Source organism: Enhydra lutris, unplaced genomic scaffold (genome assembly GCF_002288905.1).
Source record: "Enhydra lutris kenyoni isolate GAN:26980312 unplaced genomic scaffold, ASM228890v2 scaffoldscaffold32, whole genome shotgun sequence".
NCBI lineage: Eukaryota > Metazoa > Chordata > Mammalia > Carnivora > Mustelidae > Enhydra > Enhydra lutris.
In genome coordinates, this window is record NW_019154116.1 from 119941 (window position 1) to 145187 (window position 25247).

The 25247-nt window shown below is 51.7% G+C and overlaps 2 protein-coding genes across 11 annotated transcripts in view; one reads left to right on the forward strand and one right to left on the reverse strand.

Annotated features, from left to right (window-relative positions):
* Window positions 1-366: 366 nt before the first annotated feature.
* On the reverse strand, window positions 367-9054 carry LOC111153401 (coiled-coil domain containing 127). Of its 3 annotated transcripts, none has more exons than XM_022512415.1 (3): window positions 8995-9054; window positions 7071-7201; window positions 367-1380 (listed from the first exon to the last, which is right to left on the reverse strand). In XM_022512415.1, exons 2-3 carry the CDS (start codon window positions 7189-7191, stop codon window positions 686-688), a joined length of 816 nt encoding a protein of 271 aa, XP_022368123.1. In that variant the 5' UTR covers window positions 7192-7201; window positions 8995-9054; the 3' UTR covers window positions 367-685. The 3 variants fall into 3 exon arrangements, with proteins under 3 accessions (XP_022368123.1, XP_022368124.1, XP_022368122.1); XM_022512416.1 differs by lacking the exon at window positions 8995-9054 and adding an exon at window positions 7742-7892; XM_022512414.1 differs by lacking the exon at window positions 8995-9054 and having other exon boundaries at window positions 7071-7892.
* Window positions 9055-9100: 46 nt separating this feature from the next.
* The window catches only part of LOC111153400 (succinate dehydrogenase complex flavoprotein subunit A), a 28561-nt gene continuing 12414 nt past the window's right edge, over window positions 9101-25247 (forward strand). The window contains exons 1-10 of one of the 8 annotated variants that reach the window (XM_022512413.1): window positions 9105-9268; window positions 15333-15419; window positions 16570-16731; window positions 18645-18788; window positions 19071-19235; window positions 20128-20276; window positions 20937-21061; window positions 22921-23089; window positions 23876-24071; window positions 24840-25011. In XM_022512413.1, the coding sequence (XP_022368121.1) occupies window positions 9140-9268; window positions 15333-15419; window positions 16570-16731; window positions 18645-18788; window positions 19071-19235; window positions 20128-20276; window positions 20937-21061; window positions 22921-23089; window positions 23876-24071; window positions 24840-25011 (1498 nt within the window). In that variant the 5' untranslated portion in view covers window positions 9105-9139. Of the gene's footprint in view, window positions 9269-10575; window positions 11073-13234; window positions 14530-15329; window positions 15420-16569; window positions 16732-18644; window positions 18789-19070; window positions 19236-20127; window positions 20277-20936; window positions 21062-22920; window positions 23090-23875; window positions 24072-24839; window positions 25012-25247 lie in introns of those variants that run through there. The other 7 variants (XM_022512405.1, XM_022512406.1, XM_022512408.1 and 4 more) reach the window with 7 other exon arrangements.

Here is a 25247-nt window from a genome sequence, read left to right on the forward strand (position 1 = left end):
GAAAAATGGGCAAGTGCCTACCTTTGATCAGTTTGGGCTAGAATGGAGATAATCTATGTAAAAACATTTTATAAAGAGTAAAGTAAATTGCACACGGAGGTGGCACTGTTGCTTTTAAATTCAAGCATTTTTTATTATAGATCATTGCTGGTAAATAATGTATGTTGACTAAATACAGACACAAGCCAAGTCCCAAACACGTCTCAGGTGCCGACCGGATACAAGAAGCACTTTCTCTGCCTTGGTGGAAGAGATGCTCATGCCCGCAGGAAACCTTGATAATGTTACTATTTTCTGTCGTCCTTAGGCAGTTCCAGCCACTACCTGACAACGTCTATTTATAATTCTAGGAGAGAGAGAAGTCACTGGAGGAGAAAACAGAATTTATTTAGGGAGTGACAAAAACAGACTGAAAACTACTTACAGAGAGGATCGATACTCTTTGACTTTCTCAAAAACAGTCTTACCTACAGCAAAGGCAGGAGGGTGTGTAATACTGCTCAGCCTCATACAATGGCACAGCTTCAAAAAAGTCCTCCGGGAACCTGCATCCTCAGTGGCTGAAGAGGGCTAAGAAGGAGACCCGTCGCCCCGCGCGGACGCGGCGGGAGAGGACGCGGCCCCTGTGTGAAGGCAGCCGCAGGCGCCCGCGCCAGAAGGAACCAGCGCGGCGGCACCTGGGGCCTCAGGGTGTCGCCGGCGGCATGCGGGGCTCCGGCCAGTCCCCCAGGATGGCAGCCTCAACCCGCTGACGCTTCCTCAGCTCGGCGCTCAGCTCCCAGTACCTGAGATACAGCCACATGAGTCTGCCGTTCCGGCGCCGGCTGGTGTTCCAGACGCCGCCGCAGTGAGTGTCGTGCTGGAATATGTCGGTCAGGCCGGCCGCCACCTGCAGCTCTGCGGCGACCGGGTCTGTGGACGCTCGGACCAGTAAGTTCTTCTCGATTTCCAGCCGCCTGCCGCGGGGGAGGACCAGGCTGCAGTAGATGCTCTGTCTCTCCGTCAGGGCATCCTCGAACTCCTTCAGCACAAGCCTGGCCCTCCTCTGCCAGTCGTCCTCCTTCTCCAGGAAGCTCAGATACGCACTTCTCAGAGGCTGCAACTGTCTCTTTTCTTGCATGACCTGAGCCCATTCCTGTTCCAGAAGCTTCCTTTCTTCTACCAACTTGCGCCCCTGAGAGATAAGTGCTTCTCGGTAACTAGTCGTTCTGTTCTGTTCCTTCTCGAGTTCCAAAGACAAGTGAGCCACGGCGCGCCGGTTTTCTGAGATCACGGCGTGGTACTTGGCTTCGAGATCCCGCTGGAAAGCGGCTGTTCTCTGACGGTACGCTTCTCTCTCTTTTTCTATTTCTTTCTGGGACTCCCTGGACCAAATCCAACCTAACAGGAATAAATTGGGGGAGAAAACACACTTAACGGAAAGTCAGAGGTGAGGTTTTGTAATCCTGATTTTGAAAAAATACACAGCAGCTAAGAACGGCATTTCAATAAAATCTTAAGCCCTGAAAGGTATGGATAACGTTTTGTAAGAAACCATATATTAATCAAAATTCTTAGCTTAAAACCAGGTAAGGGCTCCCAAAGGACAGCAGGGCTGCTGACTTTTCCCCTTCCGGCCTCCTCATCTTCTACGGCTGAAATAATCCAGCACCGCTTTCTTTTGCTCTCAAACTCACCGCAATGCCTGCTCTGGCCACAGCGCCCCGCGTCCTTGTGCCAGGGTCTAAAGGGCCACCTGCTGTGCTTCTGGAAGGTCAGCCGGTGATTACAGAACTGAGTGATTGCAAAGTGCACGCAGACTTGCCTGCTCATCCTGCTTCCAGTCTGACAAGGGCACATAAAAATCAGGGGAGGAGACGTTCGCGCTCCAGACACGGTCAGGCTCCCGTTCCCCAAACCAGGGACACTCGACTCTCGGAAACGTGGGACGGACTGAGGAGCAGCTGGGCCTCTGTCCTCTGCTACATGGAGAAATCCAGTGCCGGGGAGGCTCCTTTTCCCTCCCCAACGCTCAAGGTGGTGTCCTAGCCATTCAGACTCCCCCACCCATGTCGCCCCGGAGTCGCCCTCCGAGGCATATCTGCGTGTGCCTGAAAGTCCTTTCCACTTGAGTGCTGGTACCGCCCCAACTCTGTAAGCTAAGACCAAACGCATCCCTTCCTCAACGGAAAACAGCGTCCAGTCCTACGGGTAATGGAAACTCGAACGCATCTCCAGCCTCCATCTCCTCCCCGCACCAAAGCGCACAGACAGGGGAACTGGCCACGCGGGCAGCCATCGCAGTAGCATTTGCTAAGCACTGAGAGGTCTGTTGAGAAGCGGGGGAGAGAAGGACGAATTCGGTCTGGGGTGCGGTCGGGTGGGGTTCACGAAAGAGGTGAATGGGAACCAGCCCAGCAAAACAAGCAGCAGCTGGTGGGAAGGTCCCTCTAGGCAGAAGGAACAGGGACGAAGTGGGCATCATGTGTCCTGAGCACACTGCTTCCTGGACTCGGAGCAGGGCTTCCAGCAAGGAGCGGGGGCACATTCTGGAAGCGAGCAGGTGCGGAACAGCAGAAGTCCTCATCGGCTCTGGGAGGAAGTGGACGATCAGAGGTGGCAGCAGGGGCAGAGGAGGCCACTCCCACCTTAACCCAGGGAGGATCTAACGGAGGTGCCACGCCGACACGCGCAACATGTGGCGACTGATACAGGACACACAGAACTGCACGCCAGACCACACAGCCCAGGCTGTGTTTACAGGAAGTCCACTGAATCAGGAAGGCTTCCAGGAAGAGGTGGGACAGACACAGGGGAGAGTACCGCATAGGTATGCAGAGGAAAGTGTGGAAGCAGAAGGGAAAAACCTGAAGTCTGGGTCTGATCCTGGAGAACGCTGCCTTAGGACTCCGGGCAGACACAACTGTGCACAGCCCCAGTTTCCAAAGGCAGAGAAGAGAGGGGGCTCCTGCTTTCGGGGGAATGGAACAGAAGTACTCTTTCCCATTCTTCCCGCCCTGCAAACCCTACACTGTAAGTAGGACCAACACAAGGGGGCTCTTAAAGGGGGAGAACCTCGGGCAGGCCGGCAAGGGAGCTGGAGGCCTGAGGAACACTATGGTGGGGGAATCACCTGGGGGTTCAGTTTCCCTCATACTTTCCCCACCTGGAGCTGAAATGCCAATGGTGAAGACCTTTCAAAAAGCCCCAGCACAGGTCTGCTCTCTCTGGCCAAGGGGCTACTAGGGTGGCCTAGCAAGACAGGGAACTTCAACAGTAACTACACCTTTCAGGCCAAACAGCACAGTCCCTGTGGCCCCATTCCCCAGCCAGTGGGCAAAGGCCGATGGGAGCCCCTCCTGTTCCCCTGAGTGTGGTGTCAGAGGTGGCCAAGTGGGGAGCAGAAACCAGACCCTCCTACCTCTCCCAGCTAGGGAGCATCAGTGGAAACCTGCGGGAGCTACACCCCCACTCCTGACCAGAGGTGATGAGGGGACCCTTCCTCTTGGTGTCTGGGGACCAGAGGCTGACTGGGGAGCCTGGGCTTCCATCCCCACCTGGGAGTGAGGCCTCAACACCACCCTCCCCTGCCAGAGCCCCAGCCACAAAGCTAGTCACAGAATGTCCCAATAAAGGTCAGTCTCATAACATAATGCCCAAAACACAGAGATTTCAGTCGAAGATCACTCGTCATAGAAAGATCTCCAACAGAACTTAAAAAGATAATCAGTAGATGCCAATACTGAGGGGACAGAGATGTTAGTGTTACCTGACAAAGAGTTTATTATTTTTTTTTAAAGATTTTATTATTTGAGAGAGAGAATGAGAGAGAGAGAGAGAGAGAGAGTATGTGAGGTGGGGAGGGTCAGAGGGAGAAGCAGACTCCCCGCTGAGCAGGGAGCTAGACTCAGGACTCGATCCCGGGACTCCAGGATCATGACCTGAGCCAAAGGCAGTCGCCCAACCAACTGAGCCACCCAGGCACCTGACAGAGTGAAAAGCAGACATGATAACACAAGCCTGAGCACAGAAAAAGGAGATACAAAACAAGCAAATGAAGGTTTTGAACTGAAAAAATACAGTAACTGACGTAGAAAACGTGATGCCGAGGTAAATGTGGAGAGGAGCGAACCCTGCGGAAGGGCTGGAGTAACAACCCACGTGAGCAGACCTAACACCCTGGGCGGGCGACGGCACAAGTAGTTTCACAACACGTAACAAGGATTACATGCCATTACCAAGTGGAGATCAGTTTTTATTTTTATTTTTTTATTAAGTTTTTTAAAATTTATTCATTTGATAGAGAGAGAGAGAGAGAGAGCACAAGTAGGCAGAGAGGCAGGCAGAGAGAGAGGAGGAAGCAGGCTCCTCGCTGAGCAGAGAGCCCGATGCAGGGCCTGATCCCAGGACCCCGAGATCATGACCTGAGCCAAAGGCAGAGGCTTTAACCCACTGAGCCACCCAGGAGCCCCTGAAGATTAGTTTTTAAAGATTTATTTATTTATATTAGAGCAAGACCAAGCGCATGGGAGCAGGGGAGGGGCAGAGGGAGAGAATCTTCCAGGAGACTCCCTGCTGAGCTCAAAGCCAGAGATGGGGCTGGATCCCACGACCCATGAGATCATGCGTGACCTAAGCTCCCCACCCCCACAAAGCGGAGATTATTCCAAAAACGTAAGACTGGTTCAACAGTCAAAAATCAATCAACACATGTATAGTCTGAAGAAGAAAAATCACACGGTCCCGTCAACGGATACAGAAAAACGTGTGATAAAATTCAGCACCCACAGGGGAAAAAAACTCAAAAAATAAAATAACACTGAGGGGAGCTTCCGTGCCTTCCAAGAACAGCTATGAAAGCCCACAGCTAATACCGCCCTTAATGGTGAAGACGGAAAGTTCCTCCCATCCGACGGGAACTTCTCAGTGGAGGCCTGGAGGCGTTAGCCCGTGCAAGAAAGCAAGCAACAGACTAGGAAACAGAAGGCAAACAGCTGGAAAGGAAAAAAGAAAACCCAAGTCCCATATGTTATACTGAAAAAAAAAAAAGAAAAAAAAGCCAAAAACCAAAAACCTCAAAATGGATCATGGACTTACGTGTAAAACATAAAACTAAACTTTCAAGAAACAATGTGGAACAGAACGTTCAGGGTCTAGGGCTAGGCAAAATGCTCTCAGGAGGAGAAGCATGACCCATGAAAGAAAAAAACCAAGACTGGACTTCATCAAAATTAAAACCTTCGCTCTGTGAAAGCCTCCATTTAGAGAATAAAACAAAACAAAACAAAACAAAAAAACAATCTACAGAGTGGAAAAAGATACCGGCAAACTAGATAGCCAAAAAAATACTAGAATCTAATAAAAATCTCTCAAAACTCAACCCAAAAACACAATGCAATTAGGCAATGGCCGGAAGACAGGAACAGACATGCCGTGGAGGAGGCTATAACAGAAACAGGAACGTGAAAGATGGTCAACGTTAGTCACGCTCAGGGAAACGGAACAGAAACCAGAATGGGCCCAATTCCAAGACAACAGTGAGCTCACACGGTGCTGATGAGGCTGCAAAATGGTCCCAGCACTCTGGAAACCGTTTGGGCACGTTCTTAAAAAGCTAAACGCCGACTCCCATGGAGGCTGAGAAGAGCGGGTGCTTTTTACGATTCCGTGATGTGCACAGTGCCTGCTCCTAGGTCAGAGACCGGACAGATCCAAACTCAGCCGCACGGGTCGTGCCACTTAGAAGCTCAGCAGCCTGCCGTCTCCCAAAGCTCTCCCTACCCTTCGCTGCCCTCGCCTGTGGCCAGGGTGATGAACCTGGTGAGGGAACTGGGAGGCTTAACAGGACTAACAATGACTAATTAGTCGTGAGGCTGGGACAGGCCCTGGGGCGACTCCCATGTTCCCTTTGTTTTCCAGACTCTAACTTGTATGGCCTTTCATAACAGCCTTCACTTTTGAGTTCTTGCCTTCTTGGACTTCTGAAACGTTGCTTTCTGTCCCTGAGAAGAATCAGTGAATATTTTATATTTTCTTCTTCGTTGTCTTGCTTAGCTAGCATGATCACAGAAACTTTAATCTCTGCATTCTTGTAAGGATTCTCCAAAAATGTCTTACTGCACAGTTTAGAAATTACATTGCCAAGCGGCACTTGGATGGCTCTTGGCTTTGGCTCGGGTCATGATCCCGGAGTTGTGCGATCGAGCCCTGCATCAGGCTCCACACTCACTGGCGAGCCTGCTTGAGATTCTCTCTCTCCCTCTGCCCCTCTCCACAGGTCGCCCCTCCAATAGATAAGTAAATAAACAAATAGAAATTATATTGCCAAACATGGGTGTGAACCAGCCTCCCCGCCCAGCCAACAGTAACCGCAGATAAACGAGCAGTTGATAAACGCTCTTCTCCCTAACCTTCACCGCCTCTAAGGAAGTCTGCTGACCTGAGAAATCCAAGCACATAAAATAAATCTCCACAAAAGTATCGCTGCAAACTGAGGACAGTTGTGCTTTTCTTCCATTCTCTTACTCAGTTTCTCATACTCTTTGGTGCACCCAAAACTGTGGGATATGACAAAACATAAAACCAATTCCTGGATGTCAGAAAACTATCATGAAGTGGAAAATAAAAGCTTAGGGCTGGAATAACTATAACTGACCGGAAACTGGTGACTTCCCCAAAGTGGTATGCAGACCGGAGAGAAGCTGGCCGGGCTAAGCAGAGGTTTTAAGACTGACTCCCTAAACATGAAACAGAGGACCAAACTGGTTTGTTTACACCTATTTTCTTCTTCCCTCATCGGTCATGATGAGGACGACTGAACCGAGAGCCCCCTCCAGAGTGGGAAGTGTGGAATGGAGCCGGGGCCAGTTACGAAAGCCCGCCCCAGCAAGCCCCTTGTTTTGTTCAGCACTCACAGCGCTTCAGTGGATGGGGACCCGAGGCTCAGGGGATTAAGTAATTTGCTTCAGACTCACCACACGGGATAACACTAGGACGTACACTTGCATCTGTCAGGGTCCAAAGCCCAAGGTCTTTGGGATCCACAGTTCCAGCCCCCCCAAAATGCAAATGTGAGGAAAACCATGACTTACGAAAAGCAGCCAATCCCAGCATTGGAACCAACAGGGCATAATTCCATCTGCTTCCATCACCCCCGTCAGCCCTGGAATTAGGTCGGATATTCCAATTTGGGGGGTCATTTAAGTTATTCATGGAGATGTACCTTGAAGTAAATAATAAAACCATTAACCACATAAAACGATAGGACACATCTGTCACAACTGTTACCATGTACCTGGCTCAGGTCCACCCACGAGCTGCGTAGCACTGAGCCTTACAGGATGAAAGAGGAAAACACAAGGCCTCAGACAGCATCGGGATACCGTAGGCGGGAGAGAGAGGTCTCAAGTGAAACATGAGGCCCGTGAGGGAAGATCTCCGCTACACAGAGCTTCCCAGCGCGGCTGGACACAAGACATGTCAGCAGGAAGGTGTGAAAGCAAACACTGGCCGCTTCAGGAAATGATGACCCACGAGGCCACGGAGAGGTGTGTCACCAGGATGGGGTCAGTGCTAGGAAGGCTCTCACGCCTCCTGACTTTGGTGGCATTTTCACCGTAATGACAGATGTTTCTGCTTAAAGCTCTGCTGCCTCTCAGTAACCGGGCCGGGGTCTCAAGCTAACACGGACCTACCGATTTACTAAGAACCCACACTAGGTCGGACACTTCCACAAAACAGAGCGATGAGACGTTCAACTTACTTCTATGTGACGGCGACGAACAATACACACTGATTAGGAAAGAAACGATGGAGGCTTACTAACAAAATAGGAACCCAATCCATTCTGAAAAATTTTAAGAACGTTTTCAATAAAGACTTAACACCTAAAAATATAAAATTCTATTTTTTTTTTTTTTTTTAAGATTTTTTATTTATTTATTTGACAGAGAGATCACAAGCAGGCAGAGAGGCAGGCAGAGAGAGAGGAGGAAGCAGGCTCCTCTAGAGAGCAGAGAGCCCGATGCGGGGCTCGATCCCAGGACTCTGAGATCATGACCCGAGCCGAAGGCAGCAGCTTAACCCACTGAGCCACCCAGGCGCCCCAAAAATATAAAATTCTAATTGGCAATAAAGAAATGCCGAAAATACCGGGTTAAGGAGTTTGCGGCAACTATGCAATGAGAACTTAGTTATCTGAAAGCGCACAACCGCACAACTCCCCACGGAGTCTACGCAGACTCGCCCTCATTTCCTGCGGGCCCACAAAGTCAACCTAACCCTAAGTAAGACGAAGATCCTGGAAACAACCTAAAAGGGAATAAAATAGGGCGCCTGGGGGGCTCGGTGGTTAAGCTCTGCCCTCAGCTCAGGTCACGATCCAGTCCTGGGATGGAGCGGGGGTGGGTGGGTGGGGCTGCTCGGGGGCGCCTGCTGCTCCCCCGCTGCGCTCATTCCGTCAGATCCTGGGAAAACTCACGGAACCAGGAGCGCACCGGCCCCCCGCCGTGCAGGGTCCTCACGACGCAAAGCGAAACACGGGCCTGAGGACAGTCTACCTCCCACCGGGCCCCCCGGGAGATTCCGGGCCGGGGTCGGGGTCGGGGTCACGTCACGCTCAGCTCACACACACACACGCGGCGCGCACCCTTCACGGCCGGGGGCGCGATCAGGCGAGTCCGCGAAGACCCTTGGGCCGGGGAGCTAACCCAGACCCGGCCCGGCGCCCCCGCTGCGGCTCCCGGTGTCACCCGGGCGCCCGCCCCCACCCCGACACCCGGCCCGGCGGCCTGACCTATCCCAGAGCCACCCCCAGCCCCCGCGACCCCCGACCACCCCCGGAGCCCCTCAACACGGCCCGGCGCCCCGACCTGCTCCGACCTCCGGCCCACCCCGGAGGTCTCCCGACCCCGAACTACACACATTCCCCCCAACTTCTCCCTGGGCCGCCGACCTACGCCGGGCCCCCACACAGACCCCCGGCCCCTCCCGAACACCGCCCGGCCCTCCACCTACCCCGGGGCGGGGAACGCCGGACCCGCTCAGCGCCACCGTCCGCCGTTCCTGTGCGCAGGCGCAATGCCCCCCCCGCCCCCGGCCCGGGGTCGAGGTGTGGTGCGCAGGCGCGGTGTCCCCTCGTCCCCGGCCCGGGCGCGGCTAGATGCGCAGGCGCAGTCAGGCGCAGTCAGGCGCGGGGGCTGGTGGGACAGCGCTCTGGAGGACCGACATGTCGGGGGTCCGGGCGGTGTCTCGGCTGTTGGGCGCCCGGCGCCTGGCACTGTGCAGGGCGGTGAGTTGGCGCCGCGGGGCGGGCGGGCGCGGGGCCGAGGTCCCCGGGGCAGGACGGTGCCCGCGGGGCGAAGCGGTTGCCGAGTTCCCCTGGCCCCGGCACGGCCTGAGGCGGGTCTGCGGGCCGGCGCGGAGGTCGCCGGAGGGGTGGGGCCGACCCCGAGGGCGGCCGGACGTTTTCAGAGGCCCGCGGGGCTGCGTCGCGATGAAGGTCGCGACCCCGCGTGCCGCCCCGGGGCCGCTTCCCCCGCCTGAGGTTCGGGGGCTCAAGGGTTAGCGTCGCCCCGCCCGAGCCTTCCGCTCACGGGGAGGCGTGTTCGGCCAAGGTCACTCGGACGCGGAGCGGCCGCGGGTGCCCCGGGCTTCGGGGTCCGGAAGCGTTCTCAGACCTGGGGCGGGTCGGCGGGAGGCGCGTGACCCCCGCGATGGGGCTGTCGGCGGAAGCGACTGCTTCGGGGAGCGCGTGGACCGGCGCGGGTCGGGCCCGGCTCCGGGTGTTGCGGGTCCGCGCTGGGACGAGCGCGCCAGGAGCCGGCTTCCCGCGCGCGGTTTGGGGCCGTGGGGTGCGCTCTGGACCCCGCGCTCCCGGGCTGGGTCCCGGGTCACGCCCTCAGAACCCACCCCGCGGGGCTGCGGCGGCGCAGGGGACGCAGAGCGCTTGGTCTCGGGGTGTGCGGGGCGGAGGCCGCCGGCGCTGCGGGCCGGGCTGGTGCGGGTGCGCGGGGCTGTGCCGGCTGCGCCCTGAGCGGAGGTCGCCGCCTCCCGGGAGGTCGTGGTCTCCGGGAACGCTCGGAGGGCGCCGGCGGGCGGGCTGTGGAGGCCGCGGGTAGCGCGGCGTGTTCCGTCCGCGGGGCTCCCTGCCCGGAGCGGTGCCTGCCGGGCGCTGTGGAGACGAGCCGCCCCCGCCGACGCCTGCCCGGGTCGTCGTCCTTCCCGCTGGGCTTGCAGCGCCGCAGAGCGGCTCCGAACCCCGCGTGGGCTTCGTTTCCACGCGGTCCTGGTCGGGCCGCCGGTCGCTGCAGCCGCTTTCCCTTCGCGACCAGGGCCCGGATCTGCGCCGCAGCCCTTGGCTCGGGGACGTGTGCTCCTGAGGGCAAGACCGACCAGCAAGACGGAGCCCCTCGGGGCCTGCTGGAAGCCGGCCTTGGGCGTCGAAAGTCTTTTTCTTTCTTTTTCTTTTTTAAATTTTTAAAAGTTCACTTATTTGTTTATCTGACAGATCGCAAGTGTGCAGAGAGGCGGGGCGCGGGGGGGGCAGGCTCCCCGCTGAGCAGGGAGCCCGACGCGGGGCTCGATCCGGGACCCCGGGATCATGACCTGAGCCGAAGGCAGACGCTTAACCCACTGAGCCTGCCGGGCGCCCCGAAAGTCTTCCTCGTGACGTGGAGAGCTTTTCCCGTCCCAGGCGGTCTGCTCTGTGGCGTTAGGATCGGCAGAAGCAGAAGCATCCGTCGCCACAACAAAAACGAGACGTCTGATCACCGTCCGAGATCTGTGCCTGGTCAGGGCGCGCTGAAGACAGTTTGAGCAAAATCCACGGAGAATTTTTCTTCATCTCATTTTGTTCAAGTCTGTGGTGTTTCCAGGTCGTTTCATACTGAAGCTGCTTTCACGTTGCAACATTCTCAGACCTCTTTTGCCTTTGTTTCGTTTGTGGTTACCCCAGGCACGGATGGAGTTTGCGGACGGTTTAAACTAGTGTAGGGGAAGCAAAAGTGCAACCGAGGATCTGAGGTCGTGCTGGTTAACCGCCTCAGATGAGATTTCTCAGACTCTTTAATGGAAATCCAGGGCGCGGGTCTAGAGTAAGCCCGTTTCTTTTCTTTGAACATACTGTTCTGAATTCGTTTGAGCAGTGTATCTAGAACTACATTATTTAGGCCATGGTAGTAACCTTTCATTTTGCTTCTTGGGGTAATCATACCGCAGTGGCGTTCAGTTCTGCGTTCTGTGTGTTTTTCCTGGTTTGCTTGAAAACCGTGGCTTGGTTCTGATATGTGATCAGGTCATGCATCTGATTTTGGAGTCGCAGGGATTTTTTCCAAAGGCTCCTTATCTGGGGGAATGTACAAAACCTGGTGCCAGCCGGGGAGACCGGAGTCCAGACCCCGGGTAGACTCCCTTTCCTGCGGGTTTAATGAGGATTCTGTGAGAGGACCCGTGAAACCCTGGCGTGATGCTCCTCCGAGCCCCAGCCTGCAGCTGGCAGCCTGCACGTGGTCATCTTGGGAACGGTGTTCAAGCACCCCTGTTTTAGAAACTTTTATTTTTTTGGTAAAAAGAATTACACTTAGTTGTGGGGGGGGAGTCAAGGAGTACAGAAGGCTAAAGGAGTAAGACCCGTCTCCTTCCCCAGACCTGTTCCCCGGTGGAATCAGTTCTGAATTATTTCTGTTATTGGCCCCTGGCGTTTACCTCCATTTTTCTAGCTAATACGCAAGTGTATTTTTACCCATTTCGGACATAGACTTATGTCCTAGACATAAGACTCACTGTACCTAAAATGAGGATTTAGTTCACGCAAACCGTCTTACTTCCCACACCCTCCGTCCTTCCAATGTGGTCACGCAACCACTTTCAGACCCTTTATGGGCTGCTTTTCTGACTGTAGAGATGAGTTTCTTCTTCGTGATTGCAGGTGTATGTTACTAGATGAGGACACCCCACTTTGCTAGACTCCACACTTTCCACTTTTTTCTTCCTTTCACTGTCTCATTAATTCACCTGTGCTTTCCTGCCTTTCTCCCTTTCTGCTTTTCTACCCCTGAGGGAGAGTTCCTTATTCTTCTCTGTGTTGTCCTGTGTGATAGTTTTACTTCAAAAAATGTTAGTGGCACAGAAAGAGTTTAAAGACAAATTGGGTTAATAATTGGGCTCTCGAAATTGTAAAATTGCTCCTCAAATCTGATTCAGGTGAAAAGCTAGTACTCTGTTTTCCACAGAGAGATGGTGTGATAATTTGTGAAAGATTTCGTTAATAACAGCTGCCACGTGTGTATGTGTGTCTGTCCTTATTCAACGTGAACATTCTAGAAAGAAGAAACACAGAATCTCACTGTCTCTATTTTATTGATTTTATAGTTCAGCTGAAGCGGGTAAGTTTAATGATCAGAACAAAATGGGATCGATTAGGAAAACCTGTACGTAAGAGATGCTCTACAGTATGACACACCCTTCCGCGTTGCTTATCGTCACGGGATTTGATACATAGGAGTATTCTTCAGTTTTCTGAATTAAGACTGTACGGGTGGCCATAAAGGTCTGGAAACAGACGAATGTACTAGTTTACTGATCCTCCCAACAAATGTTCAATGATTGTGCTGTTCCTCACTAGCAGGCTGTGCAAAAGTGCACCGAGCGATGTGCACAGGAGTGGTGTGTCCCTCAGTCCTTGTACATCCGCCTCCAGCACATGGCCAGGGCGATTGGTGTGTCTTGTTTCACTGAGTGAATCCTCGAAACGTCATCAAGGAAGAAGTGAATGTTGTCTTTGTCTCCAGACTGTGCCATCACATGTATATGTATTTTAAGTTTATCTACTGTAAGTCTTACAAACATGTTTGCTTTTCGCATTATGCCAAGAAAAACATAATACTACAAACGAGAGAATGGAAGGACAAAAATGGATTTATTTTGCCTTTAAATTCCATACCGCATTTTACTGAAAATGAAGTGATTTTTAATCTGTTGATAAAAGACTCTAAATGATGCTCAGGATGTTTTACAAGTTTGGTTTTATAGATTTGAATTCACAACAGGTCTTACGTACAATGATTTCAATCCATCAGGCCCTCCGGAATACAATGTGGAAGTATAACAGTTACATGAAGACTTCTTGATAGTCCAAGAGGATAAAGACCTTTTTCAAGGGGCGCCTGGGTGGTTCAGTCAGTTAAGCCTCTGACTCTCGGTTTCAGCTCAGGTCCTGGTCTCAGGGTCCTGGGATCGAGCCCCACATGAGGCTCCGCACTCAACGCACACTCTTTCTCTCTCTAAAATAAATAAGTAAATAAACCAACCTACCTACCCACCCACCAACCTTTTTCAAATATGGAAAGAAATTATTCTTTCTACAGTATTAACCCCTAAAAGCTATTCTCTTTTATAGATGACTGTATTATTGTCAGTTTTGTATACTTTTACTTGATGAAGAACGCCCAGAGGAAGAAATTTCTGGCAGTTTTCCCAGATACATACGGCTACCTTTTCTGCTGTGCTTACAGCAGCTGCAAACATGGCCCATCCACATGCAGATTCTTAGGGTCACCGGTCTTCATAATTGCCTCCTCCAGACACACTTGAGGTTGGCCAGGTTCGTGGGCATCCTGTAGCAGGATCGGTCTCTCCCTGTACCGTCGCATCTTTACAACTGCACCCGTGGCCATTCGGGTCGTTGCAGTTCCCAGACAGTTTCAAGTTGTCTTCCTTTATGGGGTTCGAGCCGGTGGGTCTCCGGAGAAGATGAGAGGGGACAGATGTGCCGCGTTCATGGCCTCACCTCCCCACTCAGCTGGTGGGGGGTGCTCACTGTTTCTGTTTTAATTTTAGTTTGGTATTGCAAAAGGTACTGTTCTTTCTGGAACTGTTACCTTTATATTGTACTTCATAAAATTTTCAAGAACATTTGTATTAAAATTCTTTGACTTCTTTAAGATGTGATTTTACCAATTTTAAAATTATTCTAAAACAAGGATATTCTTTGTAGTTTTTAAATTTTCTGAAAGAAAAAATTGGCTTATGTCAATAAAAGCAAATGTATTTAAAGTTGAAATTGGGGAATTCCAGAATATTGCTTTTATCAGTTCAGATCTACTTAGAAATCCAACAGATTCTTTGTAATGGAGAGTTAGCATTAAGTCAACTGTTGGTGTCAATCATTTCCCTCAGAGCTGGAGGAAGCCTAGAGGTTGGAGGCACCTGTGCTTTGCAAGTGGCCAAGCCCTCCAGTCTTGGCCTCAGTCCCTTAATCTCGGAAGGAAGTCTTTCAGTTCAAAACTGCTCAGTTAGGGTTCGTTTTGCATTCTGCTGTTCTCCTTCGTGTATTCCCCACGTGTTTGTCCTATGGAATAAATTTTTTTTTTACCCCACAGAATAAATACCGTCTCTTCCAAATGGCAGAATGCTTAAAACATCTCTCGCATCCCTTCTGTCACTGTTAAATGTACAACTGTTCTTTATGAGATGGCTAAAATTTTACTTTATTTGTAGTTTTCTAAGATGCGGTCAGCAGAGTGGAAAGACAGGACTCATAAATTGGTTCATGTATGTAGAATGTGGCCTCATGTTGGGCTTTGATTTCATTAATACCACTTTTCTTGAGTGAGTGTTGATAGGGTGGGGCATTTAAGCCCAAACTTCGAGAGTTGTAAGGTTTAGCCAGGGAAAGGCCAGAGATACGTGTCAAAGACAGAGGGACACCACCATGGAGTTGGGACAGATGAGAGGGGACGTCCCTCGAGCCCAGCACGAATGTGGAGAGTGGGGAAGCAAGACTGTGAGCGTCTCTAGGCGTGGGGTCCTGGCGTTAACAGTGAAGGGCTGATCCCATTGGTGCCCAGGTGTCGCAAAACCAGACAGCGTCTTCTAGAAAAGGCGTTTCCGACAGCTGTCTAGCGCCCGTTCCGGTGAACTGCATGGCCTTGAAGCTGTGTGGTGCTCTAGGGTGAAGAGAGTCGCCGACGCATCTAGTAAAAGTGCTTCATTGTTCACAAACTGCCACTTGAGCAAAAATAGATACCTTTCCCATTCTCTATGAAGAACCCTAAATTAAGAAATTAATGTGAAATTGTTCCTTTTCCTCTCTGAGTCTGTGAGTGTCCTCTTTGGAAACAAACTTCGTTCAGGAGGGCTTTTCCTGGGGTGCCAAGTCCGTGCCAGTTAGGCCTGCCCTGGGTCCTTAGTCCTTCCGTACCCATCAGGGTTAATTAAGTAGAGGACCCCAGCTTAGCTGTCTAGGTGAAGAGGGAGCACCAGGGTGCTGAAAGGGTTAATGACTTCAGGGGAGATTTTGATGGCCGATCCTTCTTGTTCAAGACACTTAATGCTCTCCATCTGTGTCTCAGCAGTGGCCAGCGACATGGCAGACCGGCACCCGCGGTTTTCACTTCACTGTTGACGGGAATAAAAGGTCTTCTGCTAAAGTTTCCGATTCAGTAAGTTTACAACTTTTGTTCCCTTAAAAATGACATCCTTGGTTTAGAAAGTAATGATCTATACCAGTTTTCAGTACATTGGAATAATACACAGTTCCTGTTTAAAGGAAAAAATTCTCATTCCAGTGGTGCTGAAATTATTGTTAGTGTATAGCACCTAGTTGTGGTACGGGTGTAAGAACGGTCACCAGCACTTTCTGCTTGTAGTTCCTAGGCATCTATGAGCCAGAGTAAGGTTTAAGTCACAGCAGCAAAATAATAAACACAAGTAACAGATGAGCCCTTTTTACTGTGACAGACGACACAGGACCGTGAAGCCACTTGAGTGCAGCCTCTTTGTGTTCGCTGGTCCCGTCCGTTCTCTGCTGGGGACACATTTTGTTCACAGGTCTTTCTCATTAGCTCCAGTAGTTACTGACTGCTGGTGGGCCCCATCTCAAGCAAGCACAAGCATGGTCCTGAGACAGGGCTCTGGTCCTCAGTGCTGAGGTGGTTGCCCAAGTGGACCGGAAATGTGCTTACCTGGGGGAAACACCACGTTAACATCCTCACGGGAATCTTGCCGATCTAGGTGGGAAATCATGGTCTACACTGCACTGTGAGCTTAGAGTCACATAAACATACGTGTGTATATATTGCTACAAACATGAAAAGATAATTGAATAGAAAAGCCATATTTAGAACTAATACTTTGATTTGTGTTGTTCTTTGCATCTACAGTTCCTTGCTGAGGCTGTCCCCCTTTTTTTTTTTTTAATTTTATTTATTTATTTGACAGAGATCACAAGTAGGCAGAGAGGCAGGCAGAGGGGGGGGGGAAGCACGCTCCCTGAGCAGGGAGCCTGATGCGGAGCTTGATCCAGGACCCCGAGATCACGACCTGAGCCGAAGGCAGAGGCTTAACCCACTGAGCCACCAGGCGCCCCGAGGCTGACCCTCTTAAGTTTCCCGGGTGCTAGGATGAGTGCTGTCCTTTTGGCTACTCTGTGTGTTGGCCCTGTCCATTGGGCTGTCCCTGTCACACTCTGTGGGGCCCCACAGGGTGGAGGTCCCTCTTCGCCGAAGCTGTTCTCATCGCCCGTTCTGTTTTCTCCAAGCTCTTATGCTGCACCCACGGTCCTTGGTTGATAGGTGAATTGTTCCTTCCCAGATTTCTACGCAGTATCCAGTGGTGGACCATGAATTTGATGCAGTGGTGGTTGGTGCTGGAGGGGCAGGCTTGCGAGCTGCGTTTGGCCTTTCCGAGGCTGGGTTTAACACGGCCTGCGTCACAAAGCTCTTTCCTACCAGATCACACACCGTTGCAGCCCAGGTAAGAGGAGGGGGCTCCATTCATGGTTTGGGCACTACAGCCGAGCACAGTCTCTTGCCACAGTCCTCCTTCCTGCCACGCTCTAGCCCCGTTTGTCTCTCCTTGCACCCATTTGGCTCACTCACCTCTGAGGGTCTGTGCTCACACCGCTCACACTGCCTTTACCTCCAGCCAGAGCTGCTTCTGGGGCCTCTTGCACTCTTTCCTGCTCCAGTTACACTCAGGTCTTCTTCGAGCACCCGCCTAGACCCCTCCCCACATCACAGTTGTCTTCACCGCACTCCCCCCATCTGAAACGAGCTCGTCTCCAGTCTTGCTGCCGTTGGCCCTGAGTCTTGTGTTTATTGCCTCAGCCTTGGTGCAGGCCCCGGTAAATATGGTGCTGAGGAGCTCTGGTGATGGCACAAATGCGTAGGATGGAAGAGCATTGACCTTTAAATGCTCGGAATTTAGGGAGGAGGATAAAAGTAAGGTGAACTGTTACACAGTGATTTTGTAATTTCGTTTTCTTTCTTGGCACACTGTAGGTGGTATCCCAGTTGAGTATTCCAAAATCATACTGGACTGTTTTTTCCAGTATTTGAAACACATTTCCTTATAGAGATAGCAGAGTACATAGTGACTTCCCAGGAGCCAATAAAAGCCGCCCTAATTACTGCTGTAGCCTGTATTCAGTGCCAGCAACATTCTTCAGGCACTTAACTGCCCAAGTAACTTGGTCCTGAAGTGATGTTTTGTAAACTGAAAAATGAATAACATACACCTTTGGAGAATATATTATCTAAAAGAAAAAATGGCTGTAAACATAAATGCAAAATAATAGGGGGTTCCAATAATGTAATATTAATATAATAAAAAGAGTAAGAAATGGGTAACTTGGATATTGGTTCTGGAGAAAATAGGTGTAACTGGGGGAAGGGTGCGATTGGCGTCCTGGAGAGCCTGGAGTGCACTCCCGCAGGGCGCCTGGGTGGCTTTGGCCGGAGCGCACAGCTCCTGATCCTGGACTTGAGACTTTGAGCCCCACGTTGGATGCAGGGATTACTTTAAGAAAACAAAATTGTGCAGCTGGGATTCCAGGAAGACGAGCTGTCTGTGGCCCTGATTTTTCCTAGTAGTAGCAGTAAAATAACAGCCCCTGTGCGTGCACCGGGCCGAGTACTTCTGTGTTATTTTGAACTAGGTTTTCTCCGTTCTGCTACTCTGGTACTTCACATTTCTCACCGGAATTGAGTTTGGGCTTATAGTTGAAGGGGTGGAGAAGGAGGAGGAAGTAATGTAGTAACTTTGCTGCATGTCTATTACAGGATTCCTGGCTCTGTGCTAGGGACTGTTTTCCTGGGGACTAAACATAATGGGAAATCAAGGCCTAGTAGCGCCAAGTGGGAAAAGGGTTCAAGTGTGGGTTGCTTAACTCAGAAGCTGGGACTGAGGAATGATTGAAAAACAGGGGGGGAGGTTCTTTGTGCCTTTAGTTGTGAAAAAGAGAGGGGTACTGCAGTTTTAAGTTGGAGAGGAAAAGTGCAAGCATTACGTCTGTCCTGTACTGCCGTTTTCTCTGACTCTGACTTGACAGTAAACACTCCTTTACCATATGCCCATAGATACCGCTGCGAACATTTCATCATAAAATTATCCCAGATAGATTTGTTGAGTACCTTCTGTGTGCCAGGTTGGGAAGTGATGAGTGTCGCATACGGAACCTCACTTAACCCTCCAGACAGCTTGTAGGTGAGGCGACTGAGGCGGAGGGAGGCCCTGTGACCGGACTGCATTCAGGACCCTTACAGACTGTTAAGTCAAAGCGGTTGGCTTTCTCTGAACCCAGTTCTGGGGCAGGAGGCAAAGGACGAGCCTGGAAAATGCCACCGGGGCTCCTTCTTGCAGCTTGTAAGGGTGCTCTCTGTTTGCAGGGAGGGATCAATGCTGCCCTGGGGAACATGGAGGAGGACAACTGGAGGTGGCACTTCTACGACACTGTGAAGGGCTCCGACTGGCTGGGGGACCAGGACGCCATCCACTACATGACAGAGCAGGCCCCTGCTTCTGTGGTAGAGGTAGTGTCCTCACGTGGTCTGTTCCTAATACAGAAGAGAATTTGAGACCAATGGGGTCCGCCCAAAGAAGGGTAACGAGTGGATGGAACAAGGGAAATCTTTTCTGTCATTAACCATTCAGTTCATTTTATATCGAAGTTTTTCTCTTTTCCAAAGTGTTGAAGTTTTCATAGAATGTATTGGTTGGGGGTTTGCAGGTTTATGTTGAAATTGTTTCATGTAAAGTAGCCGTGAATGTCCTGATTCCTACAAGGTACGAGGTGTCTGTTTTATATTTTCCAGCTGGAGAATTACGGCATGCCGTTTAGCAGAACTGAAGATGGGAAGATTTATCAGCGTGCTTTTGGCGGACAGAGCCTCAAGTTTGGGAAAGGCGGGCAGGCCCACCGGTGCTGCTGCGTGGCTGACCGCACGGGCCACTCCCTGCTGCACACGTTGTATGGGAGGGTGAGGCTGCCTTCGGTGTGCAGGTTGACGGGATACAGTCTAGTTAGGTCGGGCGTGTGGGGTGAGCCGGAAACAGGCCACCCTGGGGACAGGTCGGAATGTCAGAGTGTCACGCCCAGGGTCACTTCATAAACATCCGAGGAACGTGGTAGATGTGTATAGTAATTGTGTGATTGTTAATGAGGAGGTGTCTGCTTTAGAAAATGGAACTTACAGTCGTTACGTGCTGTGTTTGAGCTGGCGGTCTGCGGCCTGCCACACTTGAGGTGTAGGAAGCGAATGAGTACTTTATGCCTCAGCACCTCTGAGTTCCTGAACTGGGTGTTTGCGTACTTACCTGCTCAGACTGGACTAAGCTTTGGGGGCAGTAGTTACTGGATGATCAGGGCCTACTTGGGCATAGCCAGATAATCCGCATTCTGAAGTATCAGAACACTGAGAATAATCGTTTTCTGAACCGTTGCTTCCAGATGGCGACAAAGTATTGACTTACAAATGTTAGGGCACCGGTGGCTTCTCTGGCTGAGTGCACTGACAGATGTGTGACAGGATCTGCCCATCCGGCGGAATTGTGTGTCGCGTGGGGGAGCCGACAGTTTCGTGAGGGCCCTTTCACAGAGCAGCTGCGTGGTCTTCTGTGGTGTGCGTGACACGTGTGTGTCCTCACGTTCCGGTCATACACCTGAGAGCAGGCTGCCTGTTGGTGGTTACACAGCAGCATCAGTGCTGCGGTTGATGGGACGAGCTGGTGCTCTCCTAGAGTTTACGCTGTCCATTCGTTACACACCGGATCAGGGCCTCGGACTGCTCACGTGAGCGGAATTGCTGAGGCGTCAACAGCGCGAATGCAATTGCGACCGGGGGAACCTGGTTCTTCTCTCGTGTTTTTTAGTCTCTGCGATATGATACCAGCTATTTTGTGGAGTACTTTGCCTTGGATCTCCTGATGGAAAATGGGGAATGTCGTGGTGTTATTGCACTGTGCATAGAAGATGGGTCCATCCATCGCATAAGAGCCAAGAACACTGTTGTGGCTACCGGGTAGGAGTCTGACTTGTATTTAATTTCTCTGTAGGGAAGTTGGGTCTCAGTTTCTTCAAATAAAGATGGAGGCACTATGGAATAGTGGTTTAATCCCAGGTATCACAGGTAGTGACCTAACCCAGCAGCACAGTAAGCTTTGCCAGCCTCCGGTCTCTATCTTTGAAGGGGCCAGTCATGGCAGCTGCCTCGGGTGGGCAGGGACGTATCCTCCATTCACACCTGGGAGGACCCTTGAAGAAACGGGTCTGGGGAGGCACATGACATTTTCTGGACCAACTTCTTTTGCTTTAGTGGGTACTGTGTACTGATTTTCTGGGGTAGTTTGTTCACAGGATGAAAATAAGTAAATTCCATTTCGTACACCATCAGTTTGTTATTTTAAACCTTTAAAAGTGTGGATCCGTAGACATTAAACATTTTAGTGTTAACGTAGCACGTGCTTATCAGGAAGTCGCTCGGCACCAAAGCACACTGAGGTACAAAAGAGAGTGCCTTCTCTGTCGCTCGGGCTCCCAGCCCGGTTGCCCAGCGGGGCGCGGACCACAGCACCTGCAACTGCTGCTGGCCCGCTCTGTCCACTCTGGCGCCGTCAGAAGGGCAGACCCGAGGGTTCCCTGTGCATCACCGTTCTCTCTCTGCTGCCCGTCTGTTTCCCAGAGGCTACGGCCGCACCTACTTCAGCTGCACGTCTGCCCACACCAGCACCGGTGACGGCACAGCCATGGTCACCAGGGCAGGCCTTCCCTGCCAGGACTTGGAGTTCGTGCAGTTCCACCCCACAGGTAGGACAGGACCGCTTCAGTGCGGCCCGGGCTCTTCGTGTCTTCTGAGCTCCCCCATGTCTCTTGATGCTCCTCTGCACTTCCCTGTGCGGACCGGTTCCCAGGTTCCCAGAGCCCAGCTCGTCCTTTGCTCAAGGAGGTTTTTCCCTGCTTCCCCCAAGTCAGTTTAGGGCACCAGCTTGATTAACTCTGCCTCTTGCCTCGATGGTACCTGCTCCAGTCCTATAGCCGTAAAGGCCGGGGCAGGTATGGCTGTGTTCACAGTGCCTGGCACACAGTAGGACCTTGGCAGTGTTTACTGAGTGGGTGTCCTGATAGCCGGGGGGGACACTGGTGACCAGAGTTGTGGCGTGGGCAGATTTCAGGGTTGTAGGGAGAACAGCAGGCTGTCACAGTAGGAGAGTATAAAGTTGGGATGAGCTGTGGCAGACGGGACCCCTGAGGTGTTGATGACTGACTGCCCAGTCCTGGCAGATTGAGCTCGTCTCGGGTCCTCAGACAGTTGAGTGTGTGAATGTGGGGTTCAAAAGGGAGGTCTGTGCAGGGGGTGCAGGTTTGAGAGAGCCCCTTACCCAGAAGTGACTGCCTCTTGAGAGAGACGAGTCTCACTCTGGACTTGGTTTCTTGTTGCTTTTCCAGCCTGTCAGTTGAGGGAACACCACATGTAGCTCCCCACCTTGCTAAAGAACCCGAGCTGGTTTTTTTCTCTTTGCTCTGTCAGTCTGTTTTTTCCGATCCCTGGCAGGGATGAAAAATAAAAAAATGTTTTAGGTAGTTTAGTTTTGTTTTTAAAATTTCTTTAAATACTTATTTATTTATTTATTTTAAAGATTTTATTTATTTATTTGACAGAGAGATCACAAGTAGGCGGAGAGGCAGGCAGAGAGTTGGGGGAAGCAGGCTCCCCGCTGAGCAGAGAGCCAGATCCGGGGCTCGATCCCAGGACCCTGGGATTATGACCTGGGCCGAAGGCAGAGGCTTAACTTGCTGAGCCACCCAGGCTTGGTTTTGTTTTGTTTTGTTTTGTTTAAGATTTATTTATTTATCTGAGAGTGACAGAGTGCACGAGTGGGGGGAGGGGCCGAGGAGGAGGGAGATTCTCAAGCCCTCTCCTCGATGAGCGCCCAGAGCGAGATCTGGGGCTCTACCAAGAGTCAGACGCTCAACCAACTGAGCCACCTTAGGTAGTTTTTTAAATTACTGTTTTTAAGTAAAAAAATGTCTGAAGATTCTGAATTCCACTTGTAAGCATGAAGCGCCCCGTTACTAGTGAGTTTAGATAGGAACTTTCCAAGCTGGTTTTCCTACCTTGTCACAATTTCGTGGCACAAGGCAATGCTGTAAAATGAAAACAGGGGCACCCGGGTGGCGCAGTTGTTCAGCCTCTGCCTTCTGCTCCGGTCCTGCTCCCAGGTCCTGGGATCGACCCCACATCGGGCTCCCTGCTGGGTGGGGAGTCTTCTCCCTCTTCCTCTCCTTCTGTTTGTGTTCCTTCTCTTACTATGTCTCTGTCAAATAAATAAAATCTTAAAAAAAAAAAAAAGAAAACAAAACATGAATTTAACGAGTGCTTGCTTGTGTTGGAAGTTTAAACGGTTGTCTTTGGAATTCTCAGGTCAGCGGGGCAGTTCTGCTGCTTTGTGCTTTTCCTTACCGGAACTTCTTAATCTTATCTACTATATCGACTATAATCTTATCTACTCTTCTTAATCTTTCTTTTGTCTTACTCTCTTGAGAGCACAATGCCCTTTGCATACCCTTTTCCTTTCCCCAAAAATATCTTGAAAAAAATTTGCGTTTGAAATCTAGACCTAGCAGTTGTTCAGTTAGAAAGAGCTAATTAATTGGGTTCTTTGCAGGTATATATGGCGCTGGTTGTCTCATTACGGAAGGGTGTCGTGGAGAGGGAGGCATTCTCATTAACAGTCAAGGCGAAAGGTTCATGGAGCGCTATGCCCCGGTGGCAAAGGATTTGGCATCCAGAGACGTTGTATCTCGGTCCATGACTCTGGAAATCCGGGAAGGAAGGTCTGTGTGATTATCTCCAGAGGTGTCTGAGCGCACGCGCACACCCACACCCACACCCACACCCCTGCTTTCTCTTTTGGTGGCTGCTGTTCGTGTCCGCATCTTAACATGGGCTGGTGTGACTGTGTGTGACTTTGGGCGCCTCCTCCCAGCTCTGTAGCTTGCGAGCAGCCTCCTGCTGCCCTCTGACTGACTGTCGCTCTGTGATGTCGCCCTAGAGACCAGCATTTTGGGGAGTTGGGCTGGTCTGACCTAAATCTCAAGTCTGTGGAACATTGTGTGCGTGTGAGTGAGTGCTGTGACAGAGACCGACATGCCGGCAGTCTGAAGTTAGCGTGTGGGCCGCGGATGCGGCTTGGGGGCCTGCTGTGCGCGAGCCCGTGGTGTTCCCCGAAGCAGCGTCGGCTCTTCCATGTCCGCGCTGCCTTACTGCGCTGCTTCTTGTCAGAGTTCTGGGGTTACGGCCTCTAGACACGTTATATTTGCAGTATTTGCATTCGAAGGACTTCCTAACCCATTTATCAAGGGAAACACACTGACTTCCCAAGACCGGAGTGTGAGCCCGGTGAGGGCAGAGTGTCTGTCCACGTTCTGGCTGTGTCCCAGCATGTGGAGTCCCCTCCGCCAGGGTAGGTGCTCGGAAAAGACGTGAAGAATGGATGACCACAAGTGAGGGGACATTCCGTACAGCCTGAGAAAAGGGGAACCTGATATGCTTCAGTGACTTTGTGGTCTCACATCCTCTGTATTTACTGCTCTCCCCCCCGTGATGTCCTCCTCCACCAGAGGCTGCGGCCCGGAGAAGGACCACGTCTACCTGCAGCTGCACCACCTGCCCCCGGAGCAGCTGGCCATACGCCTGCCGGGCATCTCGGAGACGGCCATGATCTTCGCGGGCGTGGATGTCACTAAGGAGCCGATCCCCGTCCTTCCCACTGTGCATTACAACATGGGTGGCATTCCCACCAACTACAAGGGGCAGGTGACCAAGCTGGGACCCTTCCACAGGGGGGAGCAGGGCAGGAATGACAGGCCCACCTCACAGTTGTCCCTCTGGACCCAGAAAATACAGAAACATCGTACAGATGTTTCCCTCAGCACAGTCGCTGCTGGAGGGCAGAGCAGGGCCCGGGCACATGCTAGCGTTTGCCCTCACTCTGCAAGGACGAGCAGTCACCGGTGACTCAGCGACCCCTCCAGAGCACACGGTTATGGACACAGTATCTGCAGCTTTTCCCAGTTTATAGTTTATTTTCCTTGTCTGATCTCTTGTTACTTTTACTGTGACCTTGTAAATCATATTCTCCTCACATCACATACTTGTGGGTGGCTTGCAGTCCACCCAGGGATTTTTGGTTTGTGATTTTTTTTTGCCTCTCCTCCGATGAGGTGGCTGGGGCGCTCCTCCCCACTTTGTAGACAAGCAATGCTCCATACTCCCTTCCCTTCATCAGAATCCAGAGCTGGAGTGTGGAAGTGAGGGGGGGGGTGTCAGTCGGGTGGGGAACGAGGTTTGTAATGAGCAGTAGATGTGGGAGTGAAGTGACAGGTGTTGCCAATGTGGGGTCCTTTGACCTGACTGCCTGGGGTGGCTGAGTGTCCGGGTGCAGACTCAGAGGGCTCCCTGTAGACGACGCAGGTCTGGTCCTTACCTGCCGTCCTTCCTCCGAGCCTGCAGGCAGACGCCCCCGTCCTGGGAAGGAGGGCTCTGCAGACCGTGCTCCTGAAGTCTGAAGTCTTCCTTCCACAGGTCCTCAGGCATGTGAACGGCCAGGATCAGATCGTGCCCGGCCTGTATGCCTGTGGGGAGGCCGCCTGCGCCTCTGTGCACGGTGCCAACCGCCTCGGGGCGAACTCGCTCTTGGACCTGGTCGTCTTCGGCAGGGCGTGTGCCCTGAGTATCGCAGAGTCCTGCAGACCTGGTACATGTTTTCTTCAGGGACTCGGGCTGTTTCGGGAAGTGATAGGTTACCATGTCTTGATTTGTTGGAAATCTGCTGAGTGATCATGGGGGGTGGTCTGGTTTTTCTGCCTGTAAGTGAAGAAACTGTGATTCAGAGATTTATATTGTGACAGACGAGACTGGATACGGGCTGGGTGAGGGTCTTAACAATTTAGAAGATAACCTGGTTTTGGTCAGATCTTGTTTTGTGGTCGC

Coding starts and splice junctions, on each gene's coding strand:
- LOC111153401 (XM_022512414.1), bottom strand. CDS start 7,269: ATGGTAACAGTTGTGACAGATGTGTCCTATCGTTTTATGTGGTTAATG. Junction 1,381..7,070: donor GCTGGGATTGGCTGCTTTTC/GTAAGTCATGGT, acceptor TATTCCTGTTAG/GTTGGATTTGGTCCAGGGAG.